This window comes from Aristolochia californica, unplaced genomic scaffold (assembly GCF_029961685.1).
Source record: "Aristolochia californica isolate CCGP_79_NKW_82.1479 unplaced genomic scaffold, dmAriCali1.0.hap1 SCAF_11, whole genome shotgun sequence".
Classification (NCBI taxonomy): Eukaryota; Viridiplantae; Streptophyta; class Magnoliopsida; order Piperales; family Aristolochiaceae; genus Aristolochia; species Aristolochia californica.
This window is the reverse complement of record NW_027181782.1, coordinates 1,353,080-1,374,050: the sequence shown is the minus strand read 5'-3', so window position 1 is coordinate 1,374,050 and position 20,971 is coordinate 1,353,080. Positions and strand designations below refer to the sequence as shown.

General features: G+C 38.4%; 6 protein-coding genes and 1 non-coding gene across 7 annotated transcripts; 4 read left to right on the top strand and 3 right to left on the bottom strand.

The window, feature by feature from the left end:
- Window positions 1-3,612: 3,612 nt before the first annotated feature.
- Window positions 3,613-4,172, top strand: LOC137944513 (major pollen allergen Ole e 10-like). Its single transcript, XM_068790198.1, has 3 exons — window positions 3,613-3,691; window positions 3,788-4,024; window positions 4,135-4,172. The coding sequence occupies exons 1-3, from the start codon at window positions 3,613-3,615 to the stop codon at window positions 4,170-4,172; spliced, it is 354 nt and encodes a 117-aa protein (XP_068646299.1).
- Window positions 4,173-5,849: 1,677 nt separating this feature from the next.
- LOC137944512 (cell wall / vacuolar inhibitor of fructosidase 2-like) lies at window positions 5,850-6,410 on the top strand. The gene has a single exon (XM_068790196.1). The coding sequence runs from the start codon at window positions 5,850-5,852 to the stop codon at window positions 6,408-6,410; it is 561 nt and encodes a 186-aa protein (XP_068646297.1).
- A 388-nt stretch (window positions 6,411-6,798) lies between these two features.
- Window positions 6,799-6,870, top strand: TRNAP-UGG (transfer RNA proline (anticodon UGG)). Its single transcript has one exon. It is a non-coding gene; the product is annotated as a tRNA-Pro (tRNA).
- Window positions 6,871-7,684: 814 nt separating this feature from the next.
- LOC137944266 (protein TIC 20-I, chloroplastic-like) lies at window positions 7,685-11,509 on the bottom strand. The gene is made up of 3 exons (XM_068789896.1): window positions 11,264-11,509; window positions 8,985-9,174; window positions 7,685-8,446 (listed from the first exon to the last, which is right to left on the bottom strand). Exons 1-3 carry the CDS (start codon window positions 11,264-11,266, stop codon window positions 7,797-7,799), a joined length of 843 nt encoding a protein of 280 aa, XP_068645997.1. The 5' UTR covers window positions 11,267-11,509; the 3' UTR covers window positions 7,685-7,796.
- Window positions 11,510-11,996: 487 nt separating this feature from the next.
- Window positions 11,997-12,742, top strand: LOC137944511 (uncharacterized). Its single transcript, XM_068790195.1, has 2 exons — window positions 11,997-12,352; window positions 12,496-12,742. The coding sequence occupies exons 1-2, from the start codon at window positions 12,075-12,077 to the stop codon at window positions 12,740-12,742; spliced, it is 525 nt and encodes a 174-aa protein (XP_068646296.1). The 5' UTR covers window positions 11,997-12,074.
- A 1,726-nt stretch (window positions 12,743-14,468) lies between these two features.
- Window positions 14,469-16,721, bottom strand: LOC137944709 (5-amino-6-(5-phospho-D-ribitylamino)uracil phosphatase, chloroplastic-like). The gene has a single exon (XM_068790431.1). It carries the CDS (start codon window positions 16,012-16,014, stop codon window positions 14,875-14,877), a length of 1,140 nt encoding a protein of 379 aa, XP_068646532.1. The 5' UTR covers window positions 16,015-16,721; the 3' UTR covers window positions 14,469-14,874.
- A 224-nt stretch (window positions 16,722-16,945) lies between these two features.
- LOC137944616 (uncharacterized) lies at window positions 16,946-19,961 on the bottom strand. The gene is made up of 3 exons (XM_068790311.1): window positions 19,665-19,961; window positions 17,833-17,887; window positions 16,946-17,516 (listed from the first exon to the last, which is right to left on the bottom strand). The coding sequence occupies exons 1-3, from the start codon at window positions 19,908-19,910 to the stop codon at window positions 17,164-17,166; spliced, it is 654 nt and encodes a 217-aa protein (XP_068646412.1). The 5' UTR covers window positions 19,911-19,961; the 3' UTR covers window positions 16,946-17,163.
- Between the last annotated feature and the right edge of the window lie 1,010 nt (window positions 19,962-20,971).

Below are 20,971 nucleotides of genomic sequence, written 5' to 3'. Positions count from 1 at the left end.
ACTTTAAAATTTTCATCACTCTTCGATTTGCATTTGCCAATCAACTAGAGTAAAAATGAAACATAAGTCTATGTTGAAGAGATTTTTAAGATTTGTAAGGTATAAAACCTTAAATCTTCCCATGATCACTTCAATCCATGATCTAAAACATAGAGGATTAGTCAATGTATCTCACATTGACTTATTTACACTTGTAAGTCAAACACCCCAAACTAAGTAGTTTGAAAATATGTCACATAGCTTCGGTTGGAGACAAGTTCTCCACTTTAGAAGATTATGTGATCCTGGGCACCAAAATTTATTTGGGTTTCACAAACTTCATACTTGAAGTCAAGTTTAGTTTACTTTTGGGTATCCAAACTTGCTTCACCCCTTTAAGCTCATATTTTCTTAGTAAGCAATCAAATGCATAGTTTGACGTTTGCACCTACAATAATAACATGCATGTCTATTCAATTGCTCTTTAACTTAAAAAATATTTTTCATTTTTTCTTTCTTTGTTGTTTTTCAAGGTAGATTCTTCTTCAAGAATGGGTTTTGCAAGAGTCCTTTTTCTCTAAGATAGGGGACACTCTGTGGTTGTTCTTTCAACCAACAACTTTTGTGACCAAGAGGGGGGTGAATAAATTTTTTAATTTTTTATGCCAATTTTTAACTTCTTTTGGTTTATCTTAGTGTGTTTATTTATTTTATCAATTACTATAAGAGTAAGGTCAATATTAAAATTTATGTGTATACACAATAATCAAAATATGAATGGAAACAATTAGATATCACGTACACATAAGATTTTTAGGTGGTTCACAATCTTTCTATGAATTGCTAGTCTACTCCCGAAGATGTTTTAACACCTTAAGGTTTCACTAAGTTCGGGTTACACTGGAACATCTACAACAAATTTCCACATACCAATTAAAATGTTTCCCACACAAGGATTTACACCACTCAATGGACGACAACAACCAATTAACAATATAACACTTTCAGATTATAACAACTAATTAGGCACACTAGCTTAGACCCACAAAGGAATTTTCCAATAGCTCACTAGGCTATACAAACCTAAACCCACTCAAATATTTTTACCAGCTGACTAGGCACACCGACCTAGACCCACAAAGGGTTTTTAGCATCACCTACCTACACAAGGTCTTACACCTTTCATAACTGCAAACTCAATTAGCCCACCCATACTGCTCAACCACAATAATTTTTCTCAAATTCCATAGGGTGTAAAGCCTACTCAAAACTTGACCCAAATTACAAGGATTACTTGCTTAATGTAACCTAGTGTAATATGTCTCTCAATAGACAAATTAGTTATCTAAGATCAAACAAATAAGTACACCAATCCTAAGTACCTACTCAATGTAATCAACAACATAAAATATTCCCCAATGACTTAATATGAAAGTGTATGCAACTCAAGATGAATTCATTTGAAAATATGGACTCAACGAAAACCTAGGATTTGTTTTTCAAGTTAGGGAATGCGCACAAATCAACTCAATGTAATATTTAATTTCAAAGTATAGCCCACGAGTAGTAATCTAAACATAAACGAATGATTTCAAAATGTTAAGGCTCTAGTAAAGTGTACATGATCTAGTATAATCAATCTATCTCAAAGTATGAGCATGTAAATACTTGGATTTGAAATCTTATCCCCAAATATCAATGGTTTGTAAAATTTCTTTTTTCAAATCCCCTAATAAAACATTATATGAATATGTGAGAAATGATTTGAAAAATGAAGAAGGCATCAATGCAGATTTTGAGTAGTAAATGATCACACAACTACTCACAATACAATGATTGAATCAAATTTGATCTTAAAAACTCTTGGCCCACGTTTAACAAACTAATATCTAAATAATATTCAATCAATATTTCAAAGGATAATCACCGAAAAACTTAACTTAATGAAGAAAGCCTTCGAAGTTGGTTGTCTTTCAAAGTTTGAAGGGTTGTAAAACTTCTCAAAACGAATGTTAGGCCTTGGGAGTCTTGTATTTCACTGTGGCAAGGGGAGGATTTCGTTTGGGGCTAGTTTGGGTTAACTATAGGATTTTCAACGTGAAAAAATTAGCTATTATGAATAGATAAGGCTATTTTATCCTTTTGTAGTTAAAACCTAGTTCTAAAAATTATAAAAAAAATCAATAAATTTTATTTTTCATGTTGAACATTTTGGTAGGTTACTTACAAGATTTGGAGACCTACAACTTCCGAATGTAAGTCTTATATTTTAAAGTTTGAATTTTTTGTAGAGAGTGGTTGACTTCTTTCCAAGTGGCCAACTCCTTTTTTGTTCACATAGCTTGATTCTATAAGAAAATGAAGTCAACTACTCCAAAGTGGTCAACAATTTTTCTTTTTCTCCCTAGTTCTTGTAATAATAGTGGTTCACTGCTTCTTTTCTACTATTTCTTCATGTGGTTGACTGTTTTGTAAAAAGATTTTGTTTTATTGTTTCTTCATGTGGTCGACTGTTTTCCTTGTGATCAACTACTCTTCTTCCTTGTATCACAGGTAGTAGACTATTTTCAAAATGTAGTCAACTACTTTCCTAGTGGTTGACTGTTTTCTTCTCAATATCTCATGTAGTAGACTGTTTTCAAAATGTAGTCGACTACTTTCCTAGTGGTAGACTTTTTTTTCTTTTAATCTCAATTAGTCGACTCCTATTTTCTTTATATTATAACAAAATCAACTCCTTTTACTCTTCTTGCCTCTCCAGGCTAGTTGTTTATTTCATTTTCTTCTCATGTCGTCAAACGGTATTGTTAGACATCTTGGATGGTGAGTTTTATGACACAAACTAATTGTTCCCTTCTTGAGTTAAGCGCAAGAATTTTGTTATGGGGGTTTATGGAGTTGCACAATATACTTTAATGCACGTCTAGTAACTTAAATATTGTTCTTATCAAAACTATCTCAATGAGAATTTTTAAACCAACATATCAACACACTAGAAGGTGTTTGTTCTGTTGTAGTTTGAGTAATGAATTCTTAATTTTGAGGTATTTACACCACATTTCGTCGTCCCATGGCAACAATGATTAAGGTTGCCTTTCATTTACATAAGACCACTCCAATTGTGGTTTCGCCCTACATAATCGGGGGAAAACAACAACATTACTACTTCCTTTTTGTGTAGTACATTGGGTTATACCCAACTACCCCTAGAAACTTGAATTGGAGACCTCTATCTTAAAAGAGACTCCTCATGAGACCATTAAACCAATGCTTAAGCCTTATTAAGGAGCTGACTTTGCAAAGTAAATTAAAATATCATCATCTTGTCATAATACATTAATCTAAATCTATTTTCCTTTTTTTAGGTAATCCCTAGGCTTGGCTACTACACTAGAATGAATCAAGATACCTTATAAAAAAACCCACTTAGAAACCCACTTAGAAAACCCAAGTTATTTTTTCAAATTCCAAAACGTTTTCATCTGAGTTTAATATAGATTCCATTCACAGCTAAACACTCACCCATGACAAAAGATACAGCCAAGAAGCTCGATTTGCTAGTTTTGCATTAAAGCCTCTTGCATACAAATACCTGTAACCCATCTCTCCTTCAGCAAGAACTCACTCAAAGCCATGGCCACTCTTCACAGTGCTTTCCCCATCTTTTTCCTCTTCCTCTGTCTCGCCTGTCAGTCGCTCTGCCACTCTGCAAGTAAGTATCAACCCAAAGACCGAGTTTCCGCAAGTATTCGACGAAATGCCCAAGTGAACTAACTGTGTAAATCAATCTCTTGCTTGGTGTCGACAGGGGCTAGCTGGTGCATAGCCAAAAAGGGCGCTTCAGAAACACAGCTTCAATTTGATATCGATTACGTGTGCCAAACTGTGGACTGTGGACCGATTGAACCAGGGGGGACTTGCTTCATCCCTAACAATGTCGTCTCCCACGCCTCCTATGCTGTGAATGGGTATTATCAGACTCATGGCAGGCATGCGACTGACTGTGATTTCTTTGGTTCAGCTACCCTCACTAAAACTGATCCAAGTACGTTCTTCTTTATGATTTCTTTATCCAAATGTTCGAGTGGATCTCAGTGGGAAAGGTTTCATTTCTATGCTTCGATCTAAACTTCATCTTTGTCCACCCTTTTGCAGGCTATGGTCCGTGCTATTATCCTGGGATTAAAAGCTGAGAAAGGGAACTCAAGCCTCATTGAAACTACTTAAGAAGGACTTTTCCTGTGGCATCTTGCAAATCATTTAATCATCAAAATAAATATTCTACCTCTCATGAAATTCCATTTTTGCTTAGTAAATTTTATCCATCGGTTCGACTGTCAAGAACTAATCTTGGTATTATTGGTACTAATCAATTTTTCTCTATTCATCCATGAACAATTTCGATATGGTTCGATTGTTTCATTCCCAAACTACATTCTATTTAGTTGACTTATTTAACTAAGTTATTCGTATTAAGGCGAATTTCGGAAGATATTCGGAAGATATCCAGGGACGTAAACGATCTTGAATCCATCTCATGCTACGTAAAAAGAAAAATAGGGTCTGTTAGATTACTCAACCTTAGAGCAAATTTGATTCCCACACACAAACGCGCTGTCTTTCCAGAAATGAGCATAGAATAACACTGGGGAGACCATGCTCCTTGTACAGACTACAGAACGCGAAACAAATAGCCCCAGTTATGCATGAAAAAACCCAGAAGAGGAGAAGAACATTAATCATCCAAGGAGGTGACTGATGAAATTATACTGTTGTAAATGATTCAGATTATGAACTACTATGGACAAATAAATTATATTTTGTTCTTGTGAATTGGAATTTGGTTAGATAACCACAATTTATCAAACCATCAGCTTGATGATTTTTGGATTCAATCCATATGAGCCTTGCAGTTTAGAAACTAATATTGCATTAAGCAATTTAATCACCAATTTCAACACCAAACATATAAACTTATAAGAACTTTTCAATCAAATCATTCTTACTGATATCAACCAGTTACTCTATGGGTTTACAGTTCTTCATTCCATTTTTAAAACTCCAATTTGTTTAGACAAGTTTAAGGAAACCGATGCTTATAACACCGGTTAGAGTTTGGTCTTAGGTATGATTCTTGTTTTAAGTGCGAGCAGTATTTTATTGCAGCTTAAGTGTTTGTTATCATCCAAATTATATGTACAATATCAAATTTTAAATATTCTGGTACTAGGCTCAATACAGATACAGACCACCAAGGTTTTCAGGTCCTAGGAAAAGGAGGAAGGAGAAAGCCAGCCCTCCCCTTCTCCATTGAGTTCTATTGAACTTAGTTTAACTGGCTATGTTGGATAGTTAAATGAACCATCCTAATGCCCAGGAAATCTCTAGGGCAACTAGGCTTGGAAGCACCCAATTCCATATTTAGTGCCCTCTGGCACAAACAATAAACCTTTATTTCATCTCATACTAAGGAAAACTAAGGGCACCCAGTTACACACTCAGTGCTCTCTAATAATAGCAAGTATTCAGTTTGCTTGTTCCCATAAAAGACCCTGATTTTGTGCCATGCTGAGACAAATAAAAGACCCTTATTCTGTAGAATGTAAGGAGGGGTGCCCTCTAATAATAACAAGTATTCAGTTTTATCTGTTCCTATAGCTGAGTAATGTATGGTTGTGAGGCACTTTTGGGCAAGCCAAAACAGGCTTGCTACAACAAAAGATCAACCAAACTGCTGATTTGCCCATTTGGGTAAGCCAACTCCAATTTATAGAAGGTATAAATAGATGGCACAAATGAAGTTCTGCACAAGGAAGAAGAGGAGGAATAGAAAAAGGAAGAAGAGAAGGAAAGAGATATTCTTTACCAAAATGGCCAAATCCTTCGTCCCCACCTTGTCTCTCCTGTGCTTCTCCCTCTGCATCCTCAACTTCCCCACCAACTCGCTCGGGCTTTCCAGCATACAACAGGCCTGCAACAACACTGCCGATTACAACGACCTCATCAGTTACGAGTTCTGTGTCAGCGCCTTCCAATCCGTCCCCGAAAGCGGCGTAGCAGACACAGCAGGGCTGTTGTCGGTCGCCACCCAGTTGGCCAGGGACCATACGACGGCCGCCATTTACGCGACCAAGGAGCTGAAGGGCGCGGCAAGCGACGAGAAGCTGAAGGCGAAACTGCTAGTCTGCGAAACCCAATTCGCCAAGGCGGTGCTTTCGCTTTCCATCTTCAATATGGAGCGCCAGGAACAGGAATACGAATTTGCCGAAGATCTGGAGGGGATCATCCAAGGCAGCTGGAAGTGCGAGCGGGCGTTGCAGGAGAGCGGCAACAAGGATCGAGAACTTTTGGCGAATGAACAGAACACTGTGCAGCAGCTTGTCTCCATCGTCCAAGCTTTGGCCCATTTTGTCGCCACGAGCAAGCAGTAATGGCCCATAGGTGGATTTTTTATCTTTCTTTCTTCTCTTCTCCTTTCTTTCTCCTTCCTTTCTTCTTCCTTGAGCAAATAAAATTGGAAACCTGCATGTTGTTCAATTTTTGGATTTTCGAAATTTAACAATCCAAAATTTCAAAATGATCCAGAGGTTGGATGCCCAATACGACAGGAACTTTAGATTCAACACAAAAGAACCTATATATAATAGAGATGTAATCTGGTAAAATACAGTAAAATAATGGTGCTTCGCCGTCCATTTGCTTAAGCTCCACATGATTGAAAAATGCTGACTCTATTAAGAAATCTCAAGTGTAATTAAGAAATGAGAAAGAACTTAAGATACCAACCTTGAACTTCTCTTTTTTATCAGAGTACATATAGGGCGTTTGGTCTAGTGGCATGATTCTCGCTTTGGGTGCGAGAGGTCGCGAGTTCGATTCTCGCAACGCCCCTTATCCCTTAGTCTGGTCTTTCATATGAATACTAGGCCAAGGGATGAGAATTTTATTTTTTCTCATACTGAAAGAATTTCAGCTTCTGTAAGTGAAAGGATCTCATTCACAAGACCAACCAGTGAACACAGTTTCAAAAGCTTCCTTCTTTTTTTTCCCCCAACATATCTAGTCTGTGAGGTGCACAAAATGCTGCTATAATCAAATAACTTCTCCAGTCTCCAGCAGCTTCTCCTCCATACATGAATGACCAGATCAGTTTATGGGGTGTGTATGCCTTGTGCAAGGCTCAGTTACTGTGAAATTAAAAGAAGAATCCTGGAACTTGGTGAACAGCCTTACTTTCACTTCTGATGCTTGCTTCTCCATACACCTATGAACCATATATATAAGGAAAAAGAAGAGCATTGCCAAGGTAAGCACAATCAATCAGATTCCACAGAATGGTGCTTTTATGGGGTTAAGCATTGGCCTTAACATTCTTGTGTCCTCTATGGCTAATGTCAAATGTTGCACCAATACAAAAGGAATTTTGCATTGACAAACCTCACCACCAGTGTTCCATACCCTCAATCAAATTGTCTTGGCATGACTATGAAGATGAAGATGTGCCGTTTTTCGGCAAAAGATACACATCCAGGTGCCATCAAAACAATAATAGGTCCAGCAGAATGCCTTCAAAACCCAGACAATAAGAAACATGGAGAAGTGTACCTGCCCAACATAATGCTTCCTTCTACCTCAACAAACACATTGTACAAAATCTACTGGAACACAAGCTAGAAGTTTTAAAATAGCTGGCCTCAATGATAAATGGAAATTCAAACACTGAACTTGACATTGAAACAAGGTAAAAGTCAACTCGAGAATCAAATACATCTTAAAATTCACATCCGACAAAAACTTGCCCTTATTTCTCTGTATGATTAATCATACGGAATCTGAATATAGGCAGCATCACATACAAATGGAATGTCTGCATACATGCCCCCAAGTGCACATCTAATACACTCTAACACAGTAAACAAGTATGCAAATGCCACAGCTGTCCAAAAATGCATCCCTATCTTGCCCCAGTAAACTGACAAAGGCATCCAACGGCTCACTGTGCCAATCACCTGGAGTGCAATTTCAAGAAGCATTCCCATCACAACATGAAACCGGAAAAAATGAGGCCACTCTTTCTTCCTTACCACTCCTAGGTATGCAGCAAAGAAATAAGCCATCAAGAACCAGCTTGGTAGCCTTCCAATGGATCCTAGAAAAGGATAAGTGAGAAACTCAAAGTCTTCTAAGAAGGGGTGAAGATGGTATGCTGTTTCAGCATACATCCATGTCTCATGAAGAGGCATAAGATAGGGGATGCAGGCTAAGGTTCTCCACCACCATCTTGGTTTTTTAGTCATTGGGGGATAGCGAAAGCTGAATGGAACGTCCTTGGATGCTCTAGGGGTTCTGAAAGACCTATTCCCGCCAGAGGGAAGCCGAGGTAGAGATGGAATTGTATGAACAAGGCTCCCATGATCACCACATAGCAAGGGAGTCAATTTGGTAGACAGCGCCAGGTTTTTTTCTTCTGCAATTTGAACAAACACAAATATGTTATAACGATTTTAATTTTTAAAAATCCCAACAAGTGATCTTCCTAGAAAAGTCTGTATCTGATAGATTCAACAAGTGCAACTGAAATATATTATTTTTCTTCATTGAGAAGATGAGACAAAATCATGCAAAGAAGGCCTCTATTCATAGTTGTAAGCTGCTCCACCATGTGATCCTCCTTTGGAACACCGACAACTCCAATTTTCTCAGACAAGACAGCTTTTTTTCAAGAGTTGTTGTCGCATGTTATTGTTAGAACTATCTATCAAATATTATTACATGGAAATTAAAGCTGAGAATTGTCGTGTGGATTTTCAAGCTTCATGCAAGCTTTCAGACCAATTGTAGGCTTGCCTTCATAAGAAGTAAAAATCTAAATAAACATATCCAATACAATAACCTCGAATTTATCTCCCTATGGGCCACTCATAATATTTTAATTCTAATTTCCTTCTGGCCTAAATCAATCATCACTTCAAATGAATTAAAGCTACAGAGAACCTTGAGCCTACCTCTCAAAGGCCAGTGCCTCCCTATTTCATGAGCTCGCCAACAACTTCTGATAACTGGAGATGAACCAGTAATGGGCACATGAGAAAACCATGTGTGTGAAGATACTTTTGAGTAGGGCTTACGCAGGCCAGGTCTCACAAACATATTTCCTGGGGTCATGGTGCATGTCTGCAGAATGACATCCAAACCCTGCACAAAAATATGCTATTAATGAAAAACTGCACCCAAAGGCAAGGGGTATAATGAAAAGCTTGGAAGAAATCTTATCTCCACAATTTTTTTCTAAATTAGCAACTAGAACTTTTGATCATTTTCCAGAGAGGATTTTCAACTAACTGGTTGTAGCATGAAATAGAGTAAAAGGGAGCTCCTTCTCTACACATTTTACTCAAACATGAAATTCCTAGTAACTGGAATATGCATGCATAGTCATAGAAGTTCTAGAAATACAAGTTTGCAACATTATAGAACAACAACGTTAATCAATTTAAAATTCATGAAAACATAACTACAGGTTGTGAGACCTACATCATAAAGTTATAACACTTGATCCAACCTATGTAAAACAGACTCCAGAAAATACAGAAACTGTCAGTGCAAAGAATCCCGAAATGAAATGATTAAATGACAAGACAAATTTCAAAAATAATGTACATCAATCAATTTTACAGAAAACTTCTTGTCTACTTCCAACTTTACAAATTGGTCAAGAGCCCAAAATAGTAATCTATTACAATAAAAGAAAAAAATGATAGTTATTTTTCCTGTTATAGTGTCAACTAGTTCTTTCAACTAAGCACACTAGTGATGCTTCCATTAAGCCTCCCTTCAACTCAAATCTACTGCGATCTAAAACATTGCGTCTCCTCAATCTTTCCTGAAAGATCTACAACAAGGCTTCTACAAATCCGAAGGGCAGACCCACTGATGGAATCCAGTAACAGCTTCTCACCAATTTGCCCAATCACGAATCCATGCTAGCCACTAAAGATCAAGAACAACAATTGGTGAAGAAACACTCGAAATTCATCACTTGCCAAATTTACATCAGGATTAAGAGACCAATGAGAAAAAGGAGAGTGATGATAAAGAGAAGGAAAAGAAAGAAGAGGAGGGCATGCTGAGTATGCACAAAAGGAGAAAGATACCAATTCTACAAAAAAGGAGGAAGAAATATCTCGTGAATGGTCTTTGATTCACAAGACAAAACCAGTCTAGCTGCACAAACCCCGAGTGGTCACCAAGGACGAGTATGCCTCTTGCTACAAGAACCTGATCAATGACAAGGAGTACCTCCTTGCAGTGAACCACTTCTCTGTTGAGGGGCAACTAGGGTTTAAGGCAATCATATTTTCCCAAGACAATCTTCATTTAATTTTTTTTAACACAAGGAAGAGCTGGCTATCTTAATGGACAATTATGTGAGCTAATTCCAGAGTGTCAACCTTGTTGCTTCATTTTTTTATTTTCCCTTACTTGAACTTTACTATCCTCTATGGCCGCCTCCACCATGGCCATGAGAACATGGTGTCTCGAATGGAAAGGGAATGTTACAGTTGCTGACAAAGCCTTGTAAAGACCCCTCATCAAGTTTGTTACAGCCAACACCCTCCTTGCAACAGATGACAATAGATATTGTGACGAATGGACAGAAGTTTGTGCATAAAGAGCTGTAAGTAGCAACAGAACCATGAGAGGAGGTAGACGAGTATGAAGTCATCTTTCAAGTTTTCATTTAACCTTTTTCTACATCTTGTTATTGTATAAAGAAATGCTGAGAGGAGATCAAACATGAGCAGCTTCATAGTGTTCTTTCTCTATTTTGCGATGCTCTCTTTGCGTGATGTGTAATTCTTTTTCTGCAGAGTAGTTAATCTGTTAATTTTCCTAACTTTCTTCCTTTCGGATGTTTTTTTCTCTACAATTCCTCTGAGAGTCTATAAACAAGCAGCAGCATCAGCAGCACCTATTTTTATCTTAAGATCATATCAGAGAACCAATGAAATCGACAAAGAAAAGGCACAAATTTGCAAATCAACGAAGGTGTGATTACCTTATCCTCATCGAATGACTACCAGAGTAACACAACACACTCTGACAAATCACAATTCGAAGAGTCATAAAAATTGTCTCAATAAGAAGGGAAAATAAGAGATTTTCTCAAATTATTCACCATACACAACATCAAACATTTATCCCAAAATGCAACAACCAAAACCGAGAGCATCATGCATCAGCTAGTACAAAAGGGACACTGGATTAATTCGTAGTGGATTACCATTGATGAGCTAAGGAGCCACTCTGGTTTCCCAACTCGCACTACAGAAGAGACAAGTCCTTCCTAAAGGTTTCCCACCGTCAACAGCAAATACGCCCTAGAAACGAACCAGCATGGGTCATACTTCTTCAGCGCTGCAACGACCGTCGTCCTCTTCGTGGATAAAAACGCAGTTGGAGCGAGAGAATGAGCGAGAGCTCAGGGTTATCGACCAGTCCTTCACCAGGCAAAATGGCAAAATGGGATGTTCGGATAGGGGTTTGGAACGAAAACTTCGATATCTTAATTATCACTCTTACATTAGAAATTTATTAAAATATATTAACATAATAAATAATTAAATAGGGTATTTTATTAATAAAATAAGATAAATTTTAGCTTTGTCTAAATTAATATAATAATTACAAGTTAAAATTAAATTATTAATTTAATTCATTATAAAATATAGAATACTTAAACAAAAATATTTATTTTTATAATATCTTAATTATCACTCTTAAATTAGTAATTTAATATAGAATTAATATTAATAAATATAATAAATAAATATGATATTTTATTAATAATATAAGATAGATTTTAATGTAATATAAATTAATAAAATAATCACGAAGTAATTAGATTGAACTAAAAGAGGGAAATCGAAGTCGGAAGGGGAAATTGAAGAAGAGAAAGAGAGGGCAGCTGAGAGGAAGGTGTTGAGAGCAAGGCCAAGCACGAGAGAAGGAATACGACAACACGTCGATACGGTAGAGAGCGTAACGTTGAGAGAGACGAGGGTTGGGAAGCAAAGAGCGTTCAAGAGAGATGGATGCAGAGAGTATTGAGAGAGAAGAGGAAACAAAGAGCGCAGAGAATCATGGACATCTTCTTCATCATCTCCAAAGACGAGCGGTTTTCCATCGAAGTGGGGTACTTCGACACAGTCCTGGCTATCAAAGAGAAGATCCAGAAATACCAAGGTGTCCCCGTCGCCTGCCAGACCCTCATCTTCAATGGCCAAGTCATGTCCGACCAGCGCGATACCAAGTTCTACGAAGTCCTCAAGTCCAGAGCTCCGAGGAATCATCCCTCGCCCTGTAGGTTCAAGTGATGATAGAATCGTCGAAGCGGCAGTTCACGCTGACACTGGAGCCCGAGACAACTGCAGCCGGTTGAAGGAGCGGATTCAGGAAGCCGAGGGAATACCCACGAACAGATTCTCGGTTTTTCTAGGAAACGTCGAGTGGCAGGATCCGTCTCTCTTGGTCGGCGAATGTGGGGTGTTCGAACAGTCGGAGATCACGGCTGCAGCGAGGCTGTTGGGGGCCTGGACGGCGAACGGTGCACCGCCATCTACTCCTTCATCTTCCCTATGATGGGTACTACGTCATCTACAAACAGAACGTCATGGAGGACGATCAGACCTTCCGTTGGCATGTGGTGCGGCAAGGGGATACGGTCGAGATATTCAACGGAAGAGTGACCGGTGAATCGTGACTGCTCTGGGATTCATCCTTCATTGATTTTCGTTCGAAATTATTTCCTGTAACGAATTTTTTCTTAACATGCAAATAACAACGAGCACAGTCGCCTTTTAGCAAATTTAGTTATTGAAATTTTCTTCTTATTGATCAATCAGCTTGCTAGTGGCCATTAAAGCTTAATAAGAGTTTTTTGAGACATCTCAGCAAAACGCCCATCCTGACCGCAATACTGGTATTTGAGCAATGCACGAAGTCCATGGAGGCAAACTCCCTTACCATCACCGTTGTGATAAACAAAAAAAAAAAAAAAAAACCGGCAGCCATCACAAAGGTAATTGAAGCCACAAGCTCAAAATTGTTTCAAAACTGATTCATGAAAGTCATTAGGTTCTGCTGCTAATTGTTGTTCAAAAAGCACACAAGCTGTCAATGAATCCATGCCCACACAACAGACTTCTTTCCGGAACTAAACCCCAGGAGCTCATCTTCTTTCATGGGGCTGGTTGTTGAAGATACTGTTAAAGATACGTCGCCTTGATTCAAGGCTGTTGAAGATATATCGCCTTGATTCAAGGTTCCATTTTTGTATATTCCGTTGAGGATAATTAGCCCTAATTACAGGTTAATTTTTTGTATAATTTCTGTTTCAGATTGATTGTAATATTGTGTATATGGCATTGTAAAGATTATAAATTCATCATCAACACCACCTTCGAGGTGTGGTGGTTTTTATCAAATCTTCTCATGGTATCAAAGCAAGCGTTCTACCCTATCTCTGCCGAGCGATTCTATTTTTTTTTTCTTTCTCCGTCGAGCTTCACTACCCCTTTATTTTTTCCGTGGCGTCGCTGTTCATCGCCTCTGTCATCGTCGCCGTTGAAGGAAGACGACAACTTCGCTTTCTTGGAGGTGCATCCCGTCGCTATTCATCTCCTCTGTTCGTCGTCTGCTCTCTGCCATAGCCGCTTGCTGTCAGAGATCACGTCCGACGCAAACCTACAACTAGAGACATTATCTCTATCGTCGTTCGTCCTTCACTCGTCGCCGCTTGCTGTCGCAATCTGCCGTCGATCGTTGTTCGATCGTCGTTTTCCGGTTTCTCCTCCACCGGTTTATTTTTAGCTTTGCTGCTTCTCGCTTTGGTCTTTACAGAAGACGTCGCCGCGCATCCTGGTGAGTCAGCTATCGTCCCTTCGGGACCCATCTTCGCCTTCGGACTGAAGCCCAACTTTTTCTAGTTTATCTCTTAGATCAAAGTCAAAGTCAAAGTCAAAGTCAAAGTAAAAAAAAATCACTTTGCGTCTCCCATGGCTTCCGAATCTTCTTCTCATCTTCTCCCTTTTAACACTCTAATCTACATGATCACCATCAAACTTTCTTTATCTAATTATCTTCTCTGGAAAAGTCAATTTCTTACTCTCCTAGAGTCAAGAACTATTAGCTTACGTCGATGGTACTCTACTTTAGTTATTGTACCACTCTTGTCAAATGAATCCATGCCCACTCTACAGATTTCTTTCCAGAACTAGAACCCCATAGAGCTCATCTTCTTTCATGAGGCTGGTTAATACCACTTCTGCTTTGGTTATTTACTACCCCTGTCAAATGAATCCATGCCCACACTACAGATTTCTTTCCAGAACTAGAACCCCATAGAGCTCATCTTCTTTCATGGAGCTGGTTAATACCACTTCTGCTTTAGTTATTTACTACCCCTGTCAAATGAATGCATGCCCACACTACAGATTTCTTTCCAGAACTACAACCCCATAATGCTCATCTTCTTTCATGGGGCTGTTTGATACCACTTCTCCCCTGTCACATTAATCCATGCCCACATTACAGATTTCTTTCCAGAACTGGAACCCATAAAGCTCATTTTTTTCATGGGGCTGGTTAATATCACTTCTGCACAAGTTTCCAGCAATGGACACTGTTAAGAGGTTCCAATGCAGACTACTTGGTGTCTCTTGTACATGGATAACAGCAAATAAAGATTAAAGGCTTTTTTGTAGGGATGAAAACATATACATCAGGTTAAATGGTTAAACGATGACCATTGAACCCTAACTACATGCCATGAGCTGAAGATAGTCAACTGTATCACTGTACACATATACTACATATAATTGGCAGGGCAGCAGCTCACCAGAAATTATCATCTAATCCTACTGAGCTAGATGGAAATGAGTCCCTTTCGTCCTCTTCTTCCACTTCCATCTCAGGTTCTGGAGACTCAAACTCTGCTGAATCAATGACCGCGAGATTCTTTAAATCAACCACTGAAAGCTCATCGAGTGCCCGAACCACCATGTCTGCTGCCCCAAGCTCGTATATCGGATGCTTGCTTGCAACAGCTACACACTTCATTCGAGCATCATGAGCTGCCTCCACACTGGAATTTGAGTTCCCAAACACAATACACCTTTCAGGTATAAAATTCAGTTGTTGTGATGCGCAAATAAACATCTCTGGGTCAGGTTTACCCCTATAAACATCTTCTGCTGCCACAATTACATTAAAGAATCCTTCAAATCCAATCATCGATATTGCTGTTTCAAGATTTTTCCTCAGCCTGGTTGAAACTAAAGCCATTGGAATTTTGTAGTTTATCAAAGTGGTCACAAATTCTTGTGAACCAGTTCTTACTCTATAGAATCCCCCTAACAAAGACTGGTAGATCTCCTCTTTTCGATCAGCCATTCTTCTCAACTGTCCCTGATCCCTTGACCAGCAAAGCACTTCAGAGATTGCTTGTTCGTTCTTCATTCCTTCGATTCTTCTCAAGATGAAGGTGGGTGGTGGGGATTTTCCTTCCTCTTGGGATAAGACCAACCAAGCTTGTTTTTCAAGTTCAGGACGATCTTCAACAATTACTCCTTCCCATTCAAAAATTGCACCCAACCACCCACAACCCATTCGTTCTTGTCTGAGCAAAGGGTTGTGTAGCTTGGGATTATCAGCCTTGTTTGCCGGCGGCCAAGAACTGGAAATCTGGAAACCAGTATCGATAGAGTAATTTAGGCCCCTGGGTATTTTATCTTCTTCACTATAAGAAGGGGTTTCTTTCGTGATCTCCATGGCAAAAGCTCGGATTGGAGAAACCATAAACTGATGAAATTGACTTCTGGCTCTTGATGGAGTCGAGCAGACTTGACGACCCTTGAATTCATTTGCCAGGAATCTGCAAGACCCGAGTTTTGGCCTTTGAGTCCTGCCTCCGTAACAGGAGAACTGGTATGATGGCACATGGCTGAGAAGAAACGTGGAAATCGAATCTACCATTTTGCACAATCGAATTCTCAATTAAAATTTTGCACACACTTGCTTTTTAGCAGAAATCTTTCGAGTGTGGCCAAGTAATCCAAAAACCTAAAAAAACAAGCGGATTCCCTCCAATATCCCCCAAATCCACAACTAGAAATTCCCTCTTCTCAAACCAGAATTTCAAGAGTTAGCGATACCTGTTTCGTACTCATCCGAGTATCCCTCCCCACCGAAACCAACCCCCTCCGAGTAGAAAAACAACAAAAAGGGAAAGGAAAAAAAATTACAGCTTCAAGTCATCAAATTCTCCACAACAGGAACAGAAACTCTGAAATTTCCCTGCTAATCTCCAATTCCAAGACAAAAAATTCCCATCCACCTTCCCGAACACACACACACACACAAAAAACACGAAAAAGCCCAACGAAAATTACCTTATACAGCTCCAATCCCTCTCCAAATTCCTTCCAAACAAAAAATCGCCAAACTCAGAAACCGATTACAGAACCGGAAGTGAAAAAACTGTTCCTTGTGTGTATCGGATTACGCAGGAAAATAGATACGCATGAGGAGATATATCTATCCACGTAAACTATTGGACAAAGAGAAGGAAGGAAGGAACCCGGACAATTCGACCGTGTAAAAGGATCTGGCGGCCAGAAGAGGGCTACGTCGAACACGTAACCAGCACAGAAGCCAACCGAGGAGACGCACGCTAGATTCTTCGGAAGGATCTTTGGAATGACTTTCCTTTTCAATATGTATTTACTTGATTTATATGTAATACAGATAACATACTCTTCAAACAAAATCAAGGTCATCCATTCATATAAGACCAACATAATCATTACTTGTTTATCGCAGAATTTGCTTATTTCGGCAGTAATTTCATTCATGAGATGTTAACGAGTTTTCCCATCAACATTTTCTGTGGACTAACAGAAACCATTCAAAGAAATTAGATCAGATAGCCCCATAAAACTGATGCATATTAGTTGGAAAAACTATTAATGGCTCAACAAAACAATTGCTAAAAGATAGCAAATATCACCAGTGAGTTCACAGATAAGACCACAAAAATATTGATATATGTAAAGGACTAGCACAGAAGGAACCTCTCCCAGCCTGTATCAACTCCTTCCTGCTCTCTGTATACAATTGATTATGTTAACCTTTCACAGACTTCACTGCTTGGCGAGATCTAAACCTCGCTTTCGATTCACCATAATAGACTGAAAAAGTTCCAGGAAACATGGTGAAGTTCCATCCAAGTGGGGAACCACCAATGACATACGTTCCCCCAAGCGCAGCTGCCTCAACCTTCAACTCCTTGTCTGGTTTCTGTGCGGATTTCTCATGTAATGGTGGACGCGTTTGTTTGTCTTCTTGTTTCCTCTCCATGGATTCTGTATTGCTTTCACCAGCAAGAGGATGCTGATGCTCTGTTGGTTTCTTGGAATTTTCTATCTCCTTCAGTTCCATCTGTAGTTGCTTTGTCAGCTCCATCATATTTTGCATCTCTGGATGTGCAGCAACAAATGAGAAAGCCCTTTAGCAGCTTGATTAGCATCTGTTGTTTATTATCTAATCTAGTTTGTTATATGAATCATTTGCAAAGGATTGGGTCTGAGTCATATGGACCAGCAATTTGGTCCATTTACAGGCTCAAGTCAGATTTTAACATCAAGCAATTTGAGTCATATACAATGATCAGAGAAACTATCTTATTCAGGCACTTAATCACCAGAACTGAACAAGACACACAGAGTGGGTCAAGTGCAGGAATGGGAGTCCGATGAGTGACAGAAACCTATGTTACCCCACTAGAAAGCTTACGTTTTAGAATCTCGTCAGCAGCTTTGCTCTCTTGAAAATTTGGGGCATGCATAACCTTCAACAAATACAATTTTTCACTATTGTCATAACTCAAGCAAATTCAATATCTGAAAAGATGAAGACGGAAAAGATGACATGCTCCCAATGTTTGAATATGGTTGAAATATGCTAAACAAACTCCAAAGCAAATGATTTTTTTATATGTTTATGGTTCGAACTCATCTTATACATTTCAGCAGCTATGTTGTCTCTGGATGAATTCCCACAAACTCATTCATAAATGATTAATGTCTTCATGTGTTCAACTGAAGTACTTCCTTTACTTCCAGTTGTGAATAATTTATTACTGCAGAGAGCTAATAATGCACAAAGTAGGGCAAGACTAGTTAATACATACAGATAACCTCCGGAAAACATTTCATCAGATCCAAAACTTTCTGTCAGTGCAGAAACATTTTCTTCCTCATAATCACCAGCATTTGCGTAATACAGACCTGTGGCATCGGATCAGTAATGATTCCAATTTCGGAAACTAAAATCCATGAATACAGGAAGTTTCAGTAAGCTGCAAGCTCCTGAATATGGAGACATTTGTGGAAGCTAGAAGATGGACTCTTGAACAAGAAAAGAAACTGAAATTTCCTTCTAGTTAATTAATTTTTTATACCTAGTCATCAGACCAGAAAACTGGGATATAGATGACGATTTCTGCGAATTCTTCTGACCTTGTTCTTTGCTTCAAATGAATTCCTTGATGAGAAAAAAGCAAACATACCAGAGAGCTTCCGGAAAGAAAGTATCCACCTAAATCTATCAGACAATTCTTTGATTCCCCCCAAAACTTCCTACCTAGACCACTTTAAAAAATCCTTATTTTTCATCTAAGAAAAAGGACTTTAACCACCTGAAGCTCCATTGATGCTAAAAAAATGAGAATATTTACCCACCCAATCTCCACACAAACTACTATCTGCCTCATCAAGCCACAACATCAACGTCGATTTAAACTGAATTTCTATAGTTGAAGGAGCATACCCAACCAAGTGTCGAAATGAAGAAAAAACTGAAAAATCAAATCAAAGTAGCATGGAGCAGTTGGGATCAGACACCCCAGATAAATAAATACAAGTAGTAAAAACCCATTAATCGTGCATAGTTTCTTTTATTGCCCAGTAGAAAGTACTGCCTCAGAACCATATTGAAGAAACCCAATTTCCACTCAATGAATCGTGGGCGAGCTGAGACTAACAATATTTTGAGGATTGAATCATCCAACCAGAATGAAGAAAATCGGTGTTACATTATATTAAACAGAACAATAATGATGATGAAAATTAGAAAAAAAAGTCCTGAGTTTTGAAGTTCCAACTGGGTAAAAGAATGCGTAAGTCAGTCACTCAACAGAGAAGGTAATATAATGCAGCAATTTGAATCATTTTAAACAAGACCCAGTAAATCACAGGGGGCATGAGAAGTCGACCACACCGATAGAGACAAATCACCAGAAATGCGAAGGCCTACTAGCCAAATCCCTGCAGGTATAAAATACGTACGGTTGCCCATGAAAAAATAGAGAAACTTGCGAAGCAATTGACTGCTTTATTGTTATTAAACACGATCAAATAGCTCAAATCGCAGTTACCCATAAAGGAATTACAAGAAAATTGGAACTTCCACATGGAAAGAACTTTTCTTCAACCAAAAAACCACCCGCACTACTGAAAGTTACAAAAACCCAGAAATCAAATCACACCAAATTTGAAAATCATAAAAGAAAGCGGGAAACCCAGAAGGAACCTCCACCTCCAGATGATATCTGTCATCAGTGTTACCTCGATGAAATACGGCCGGAGGTCCTTGACAATTTTCCGGATCTTGAAGAAGGTGGAGTTTCGATAACCCCCATTCTCGACCTTTCTCTTCTTGGTGGTTTGGGGGCCTGAGGATGGAGGCACCGCTGCAGTCTCTGTGGGTTCTAAAGCTGGGGGTTTTTGGGTTTCGGCTGCAGGTTCGGTTCCGGGGTTTGTTAGGGTTGGTTTCTCGGCATGGTTCTCGGACAGAGAGGGGGCTTCTTCCATGAGGCCGGCCTGGAAGAACGGAGCAGTTTCCCTCCCTCACTCGAGCGGAGATCTGCCACCCCACAGGAAAATCTACGGTTTTCAAGTTTTTCAAACCTTTCTTCGAGTCAAGGTGTCAATTTTTTTATTCACTATTTATTAAATTGGATAAAAATATTAAAACATTATAAAATTTTAGGGTATTTAAGTAATTTTACTTAGTTGTTAGTTCAATAAAAACAAATATAGTCTAAACCCTAAACCCTTATATGCTTTCTCGAGATTTTTTTAAGATTTTTCTTTGAGTCAGGGTGACAATTTTATTTGTTTATCTAATTTTTATTTATTATTTATTAAAAATAATAAAAATAAAATAAAAAATTTATAAGATTTGTATTCCAACAATTTTGCTCAATTATCTTGTTAAATAAAAATAAGTAAAGGTTATTTTGTACACAATTACATGATTTTCTATTTATATGTAAAGGATAATATAGCAAATTTGATATAAGAGGCATAAAAGATCACAAAATCTTTATTTTTTTTCCCTCCTTCACTTTAGTTTGTCATTGAGATTATTGACCCCCTAGATTGATCCCTATTATCTACTTTGTCATGGCATTTTTAACCTCGATGGCTAATCCAACAAGCGATCGACCACAATATTCTTGTCTTTGTTACTTTCCCATTGAAATAGCATGTTTCACAATTCAATTTTGGTGTCACGATTTCAAATTACAAGAGACATTTAACCAAAATTTACATATTGTAGACCAAAGTAGGTCTCCAACTCAAGTTGGGAGGTAACGATAGTGATCCCAGCTTGAACATAAAAAATAATAATCATTTCCTCTATCTCTTTCTTGATAATCTCGAGGTATCCCAAGAATAAGCACTAAAGCTGACATGGACTCTTAAAAACCCTAGCTAGAAGTAAAAACCAAGAAAATGGGAAAGTAGCAAAAAATAAAGGTAACAAATAAGAGGTCTCAAAATAAAAAAAAAAAATTGGTATAAAAAAAAAAAAAAAACTAAGAGAGAGTCCATAATAAAATGAGATGGTAAGGGGAAAAGGTAGAGAA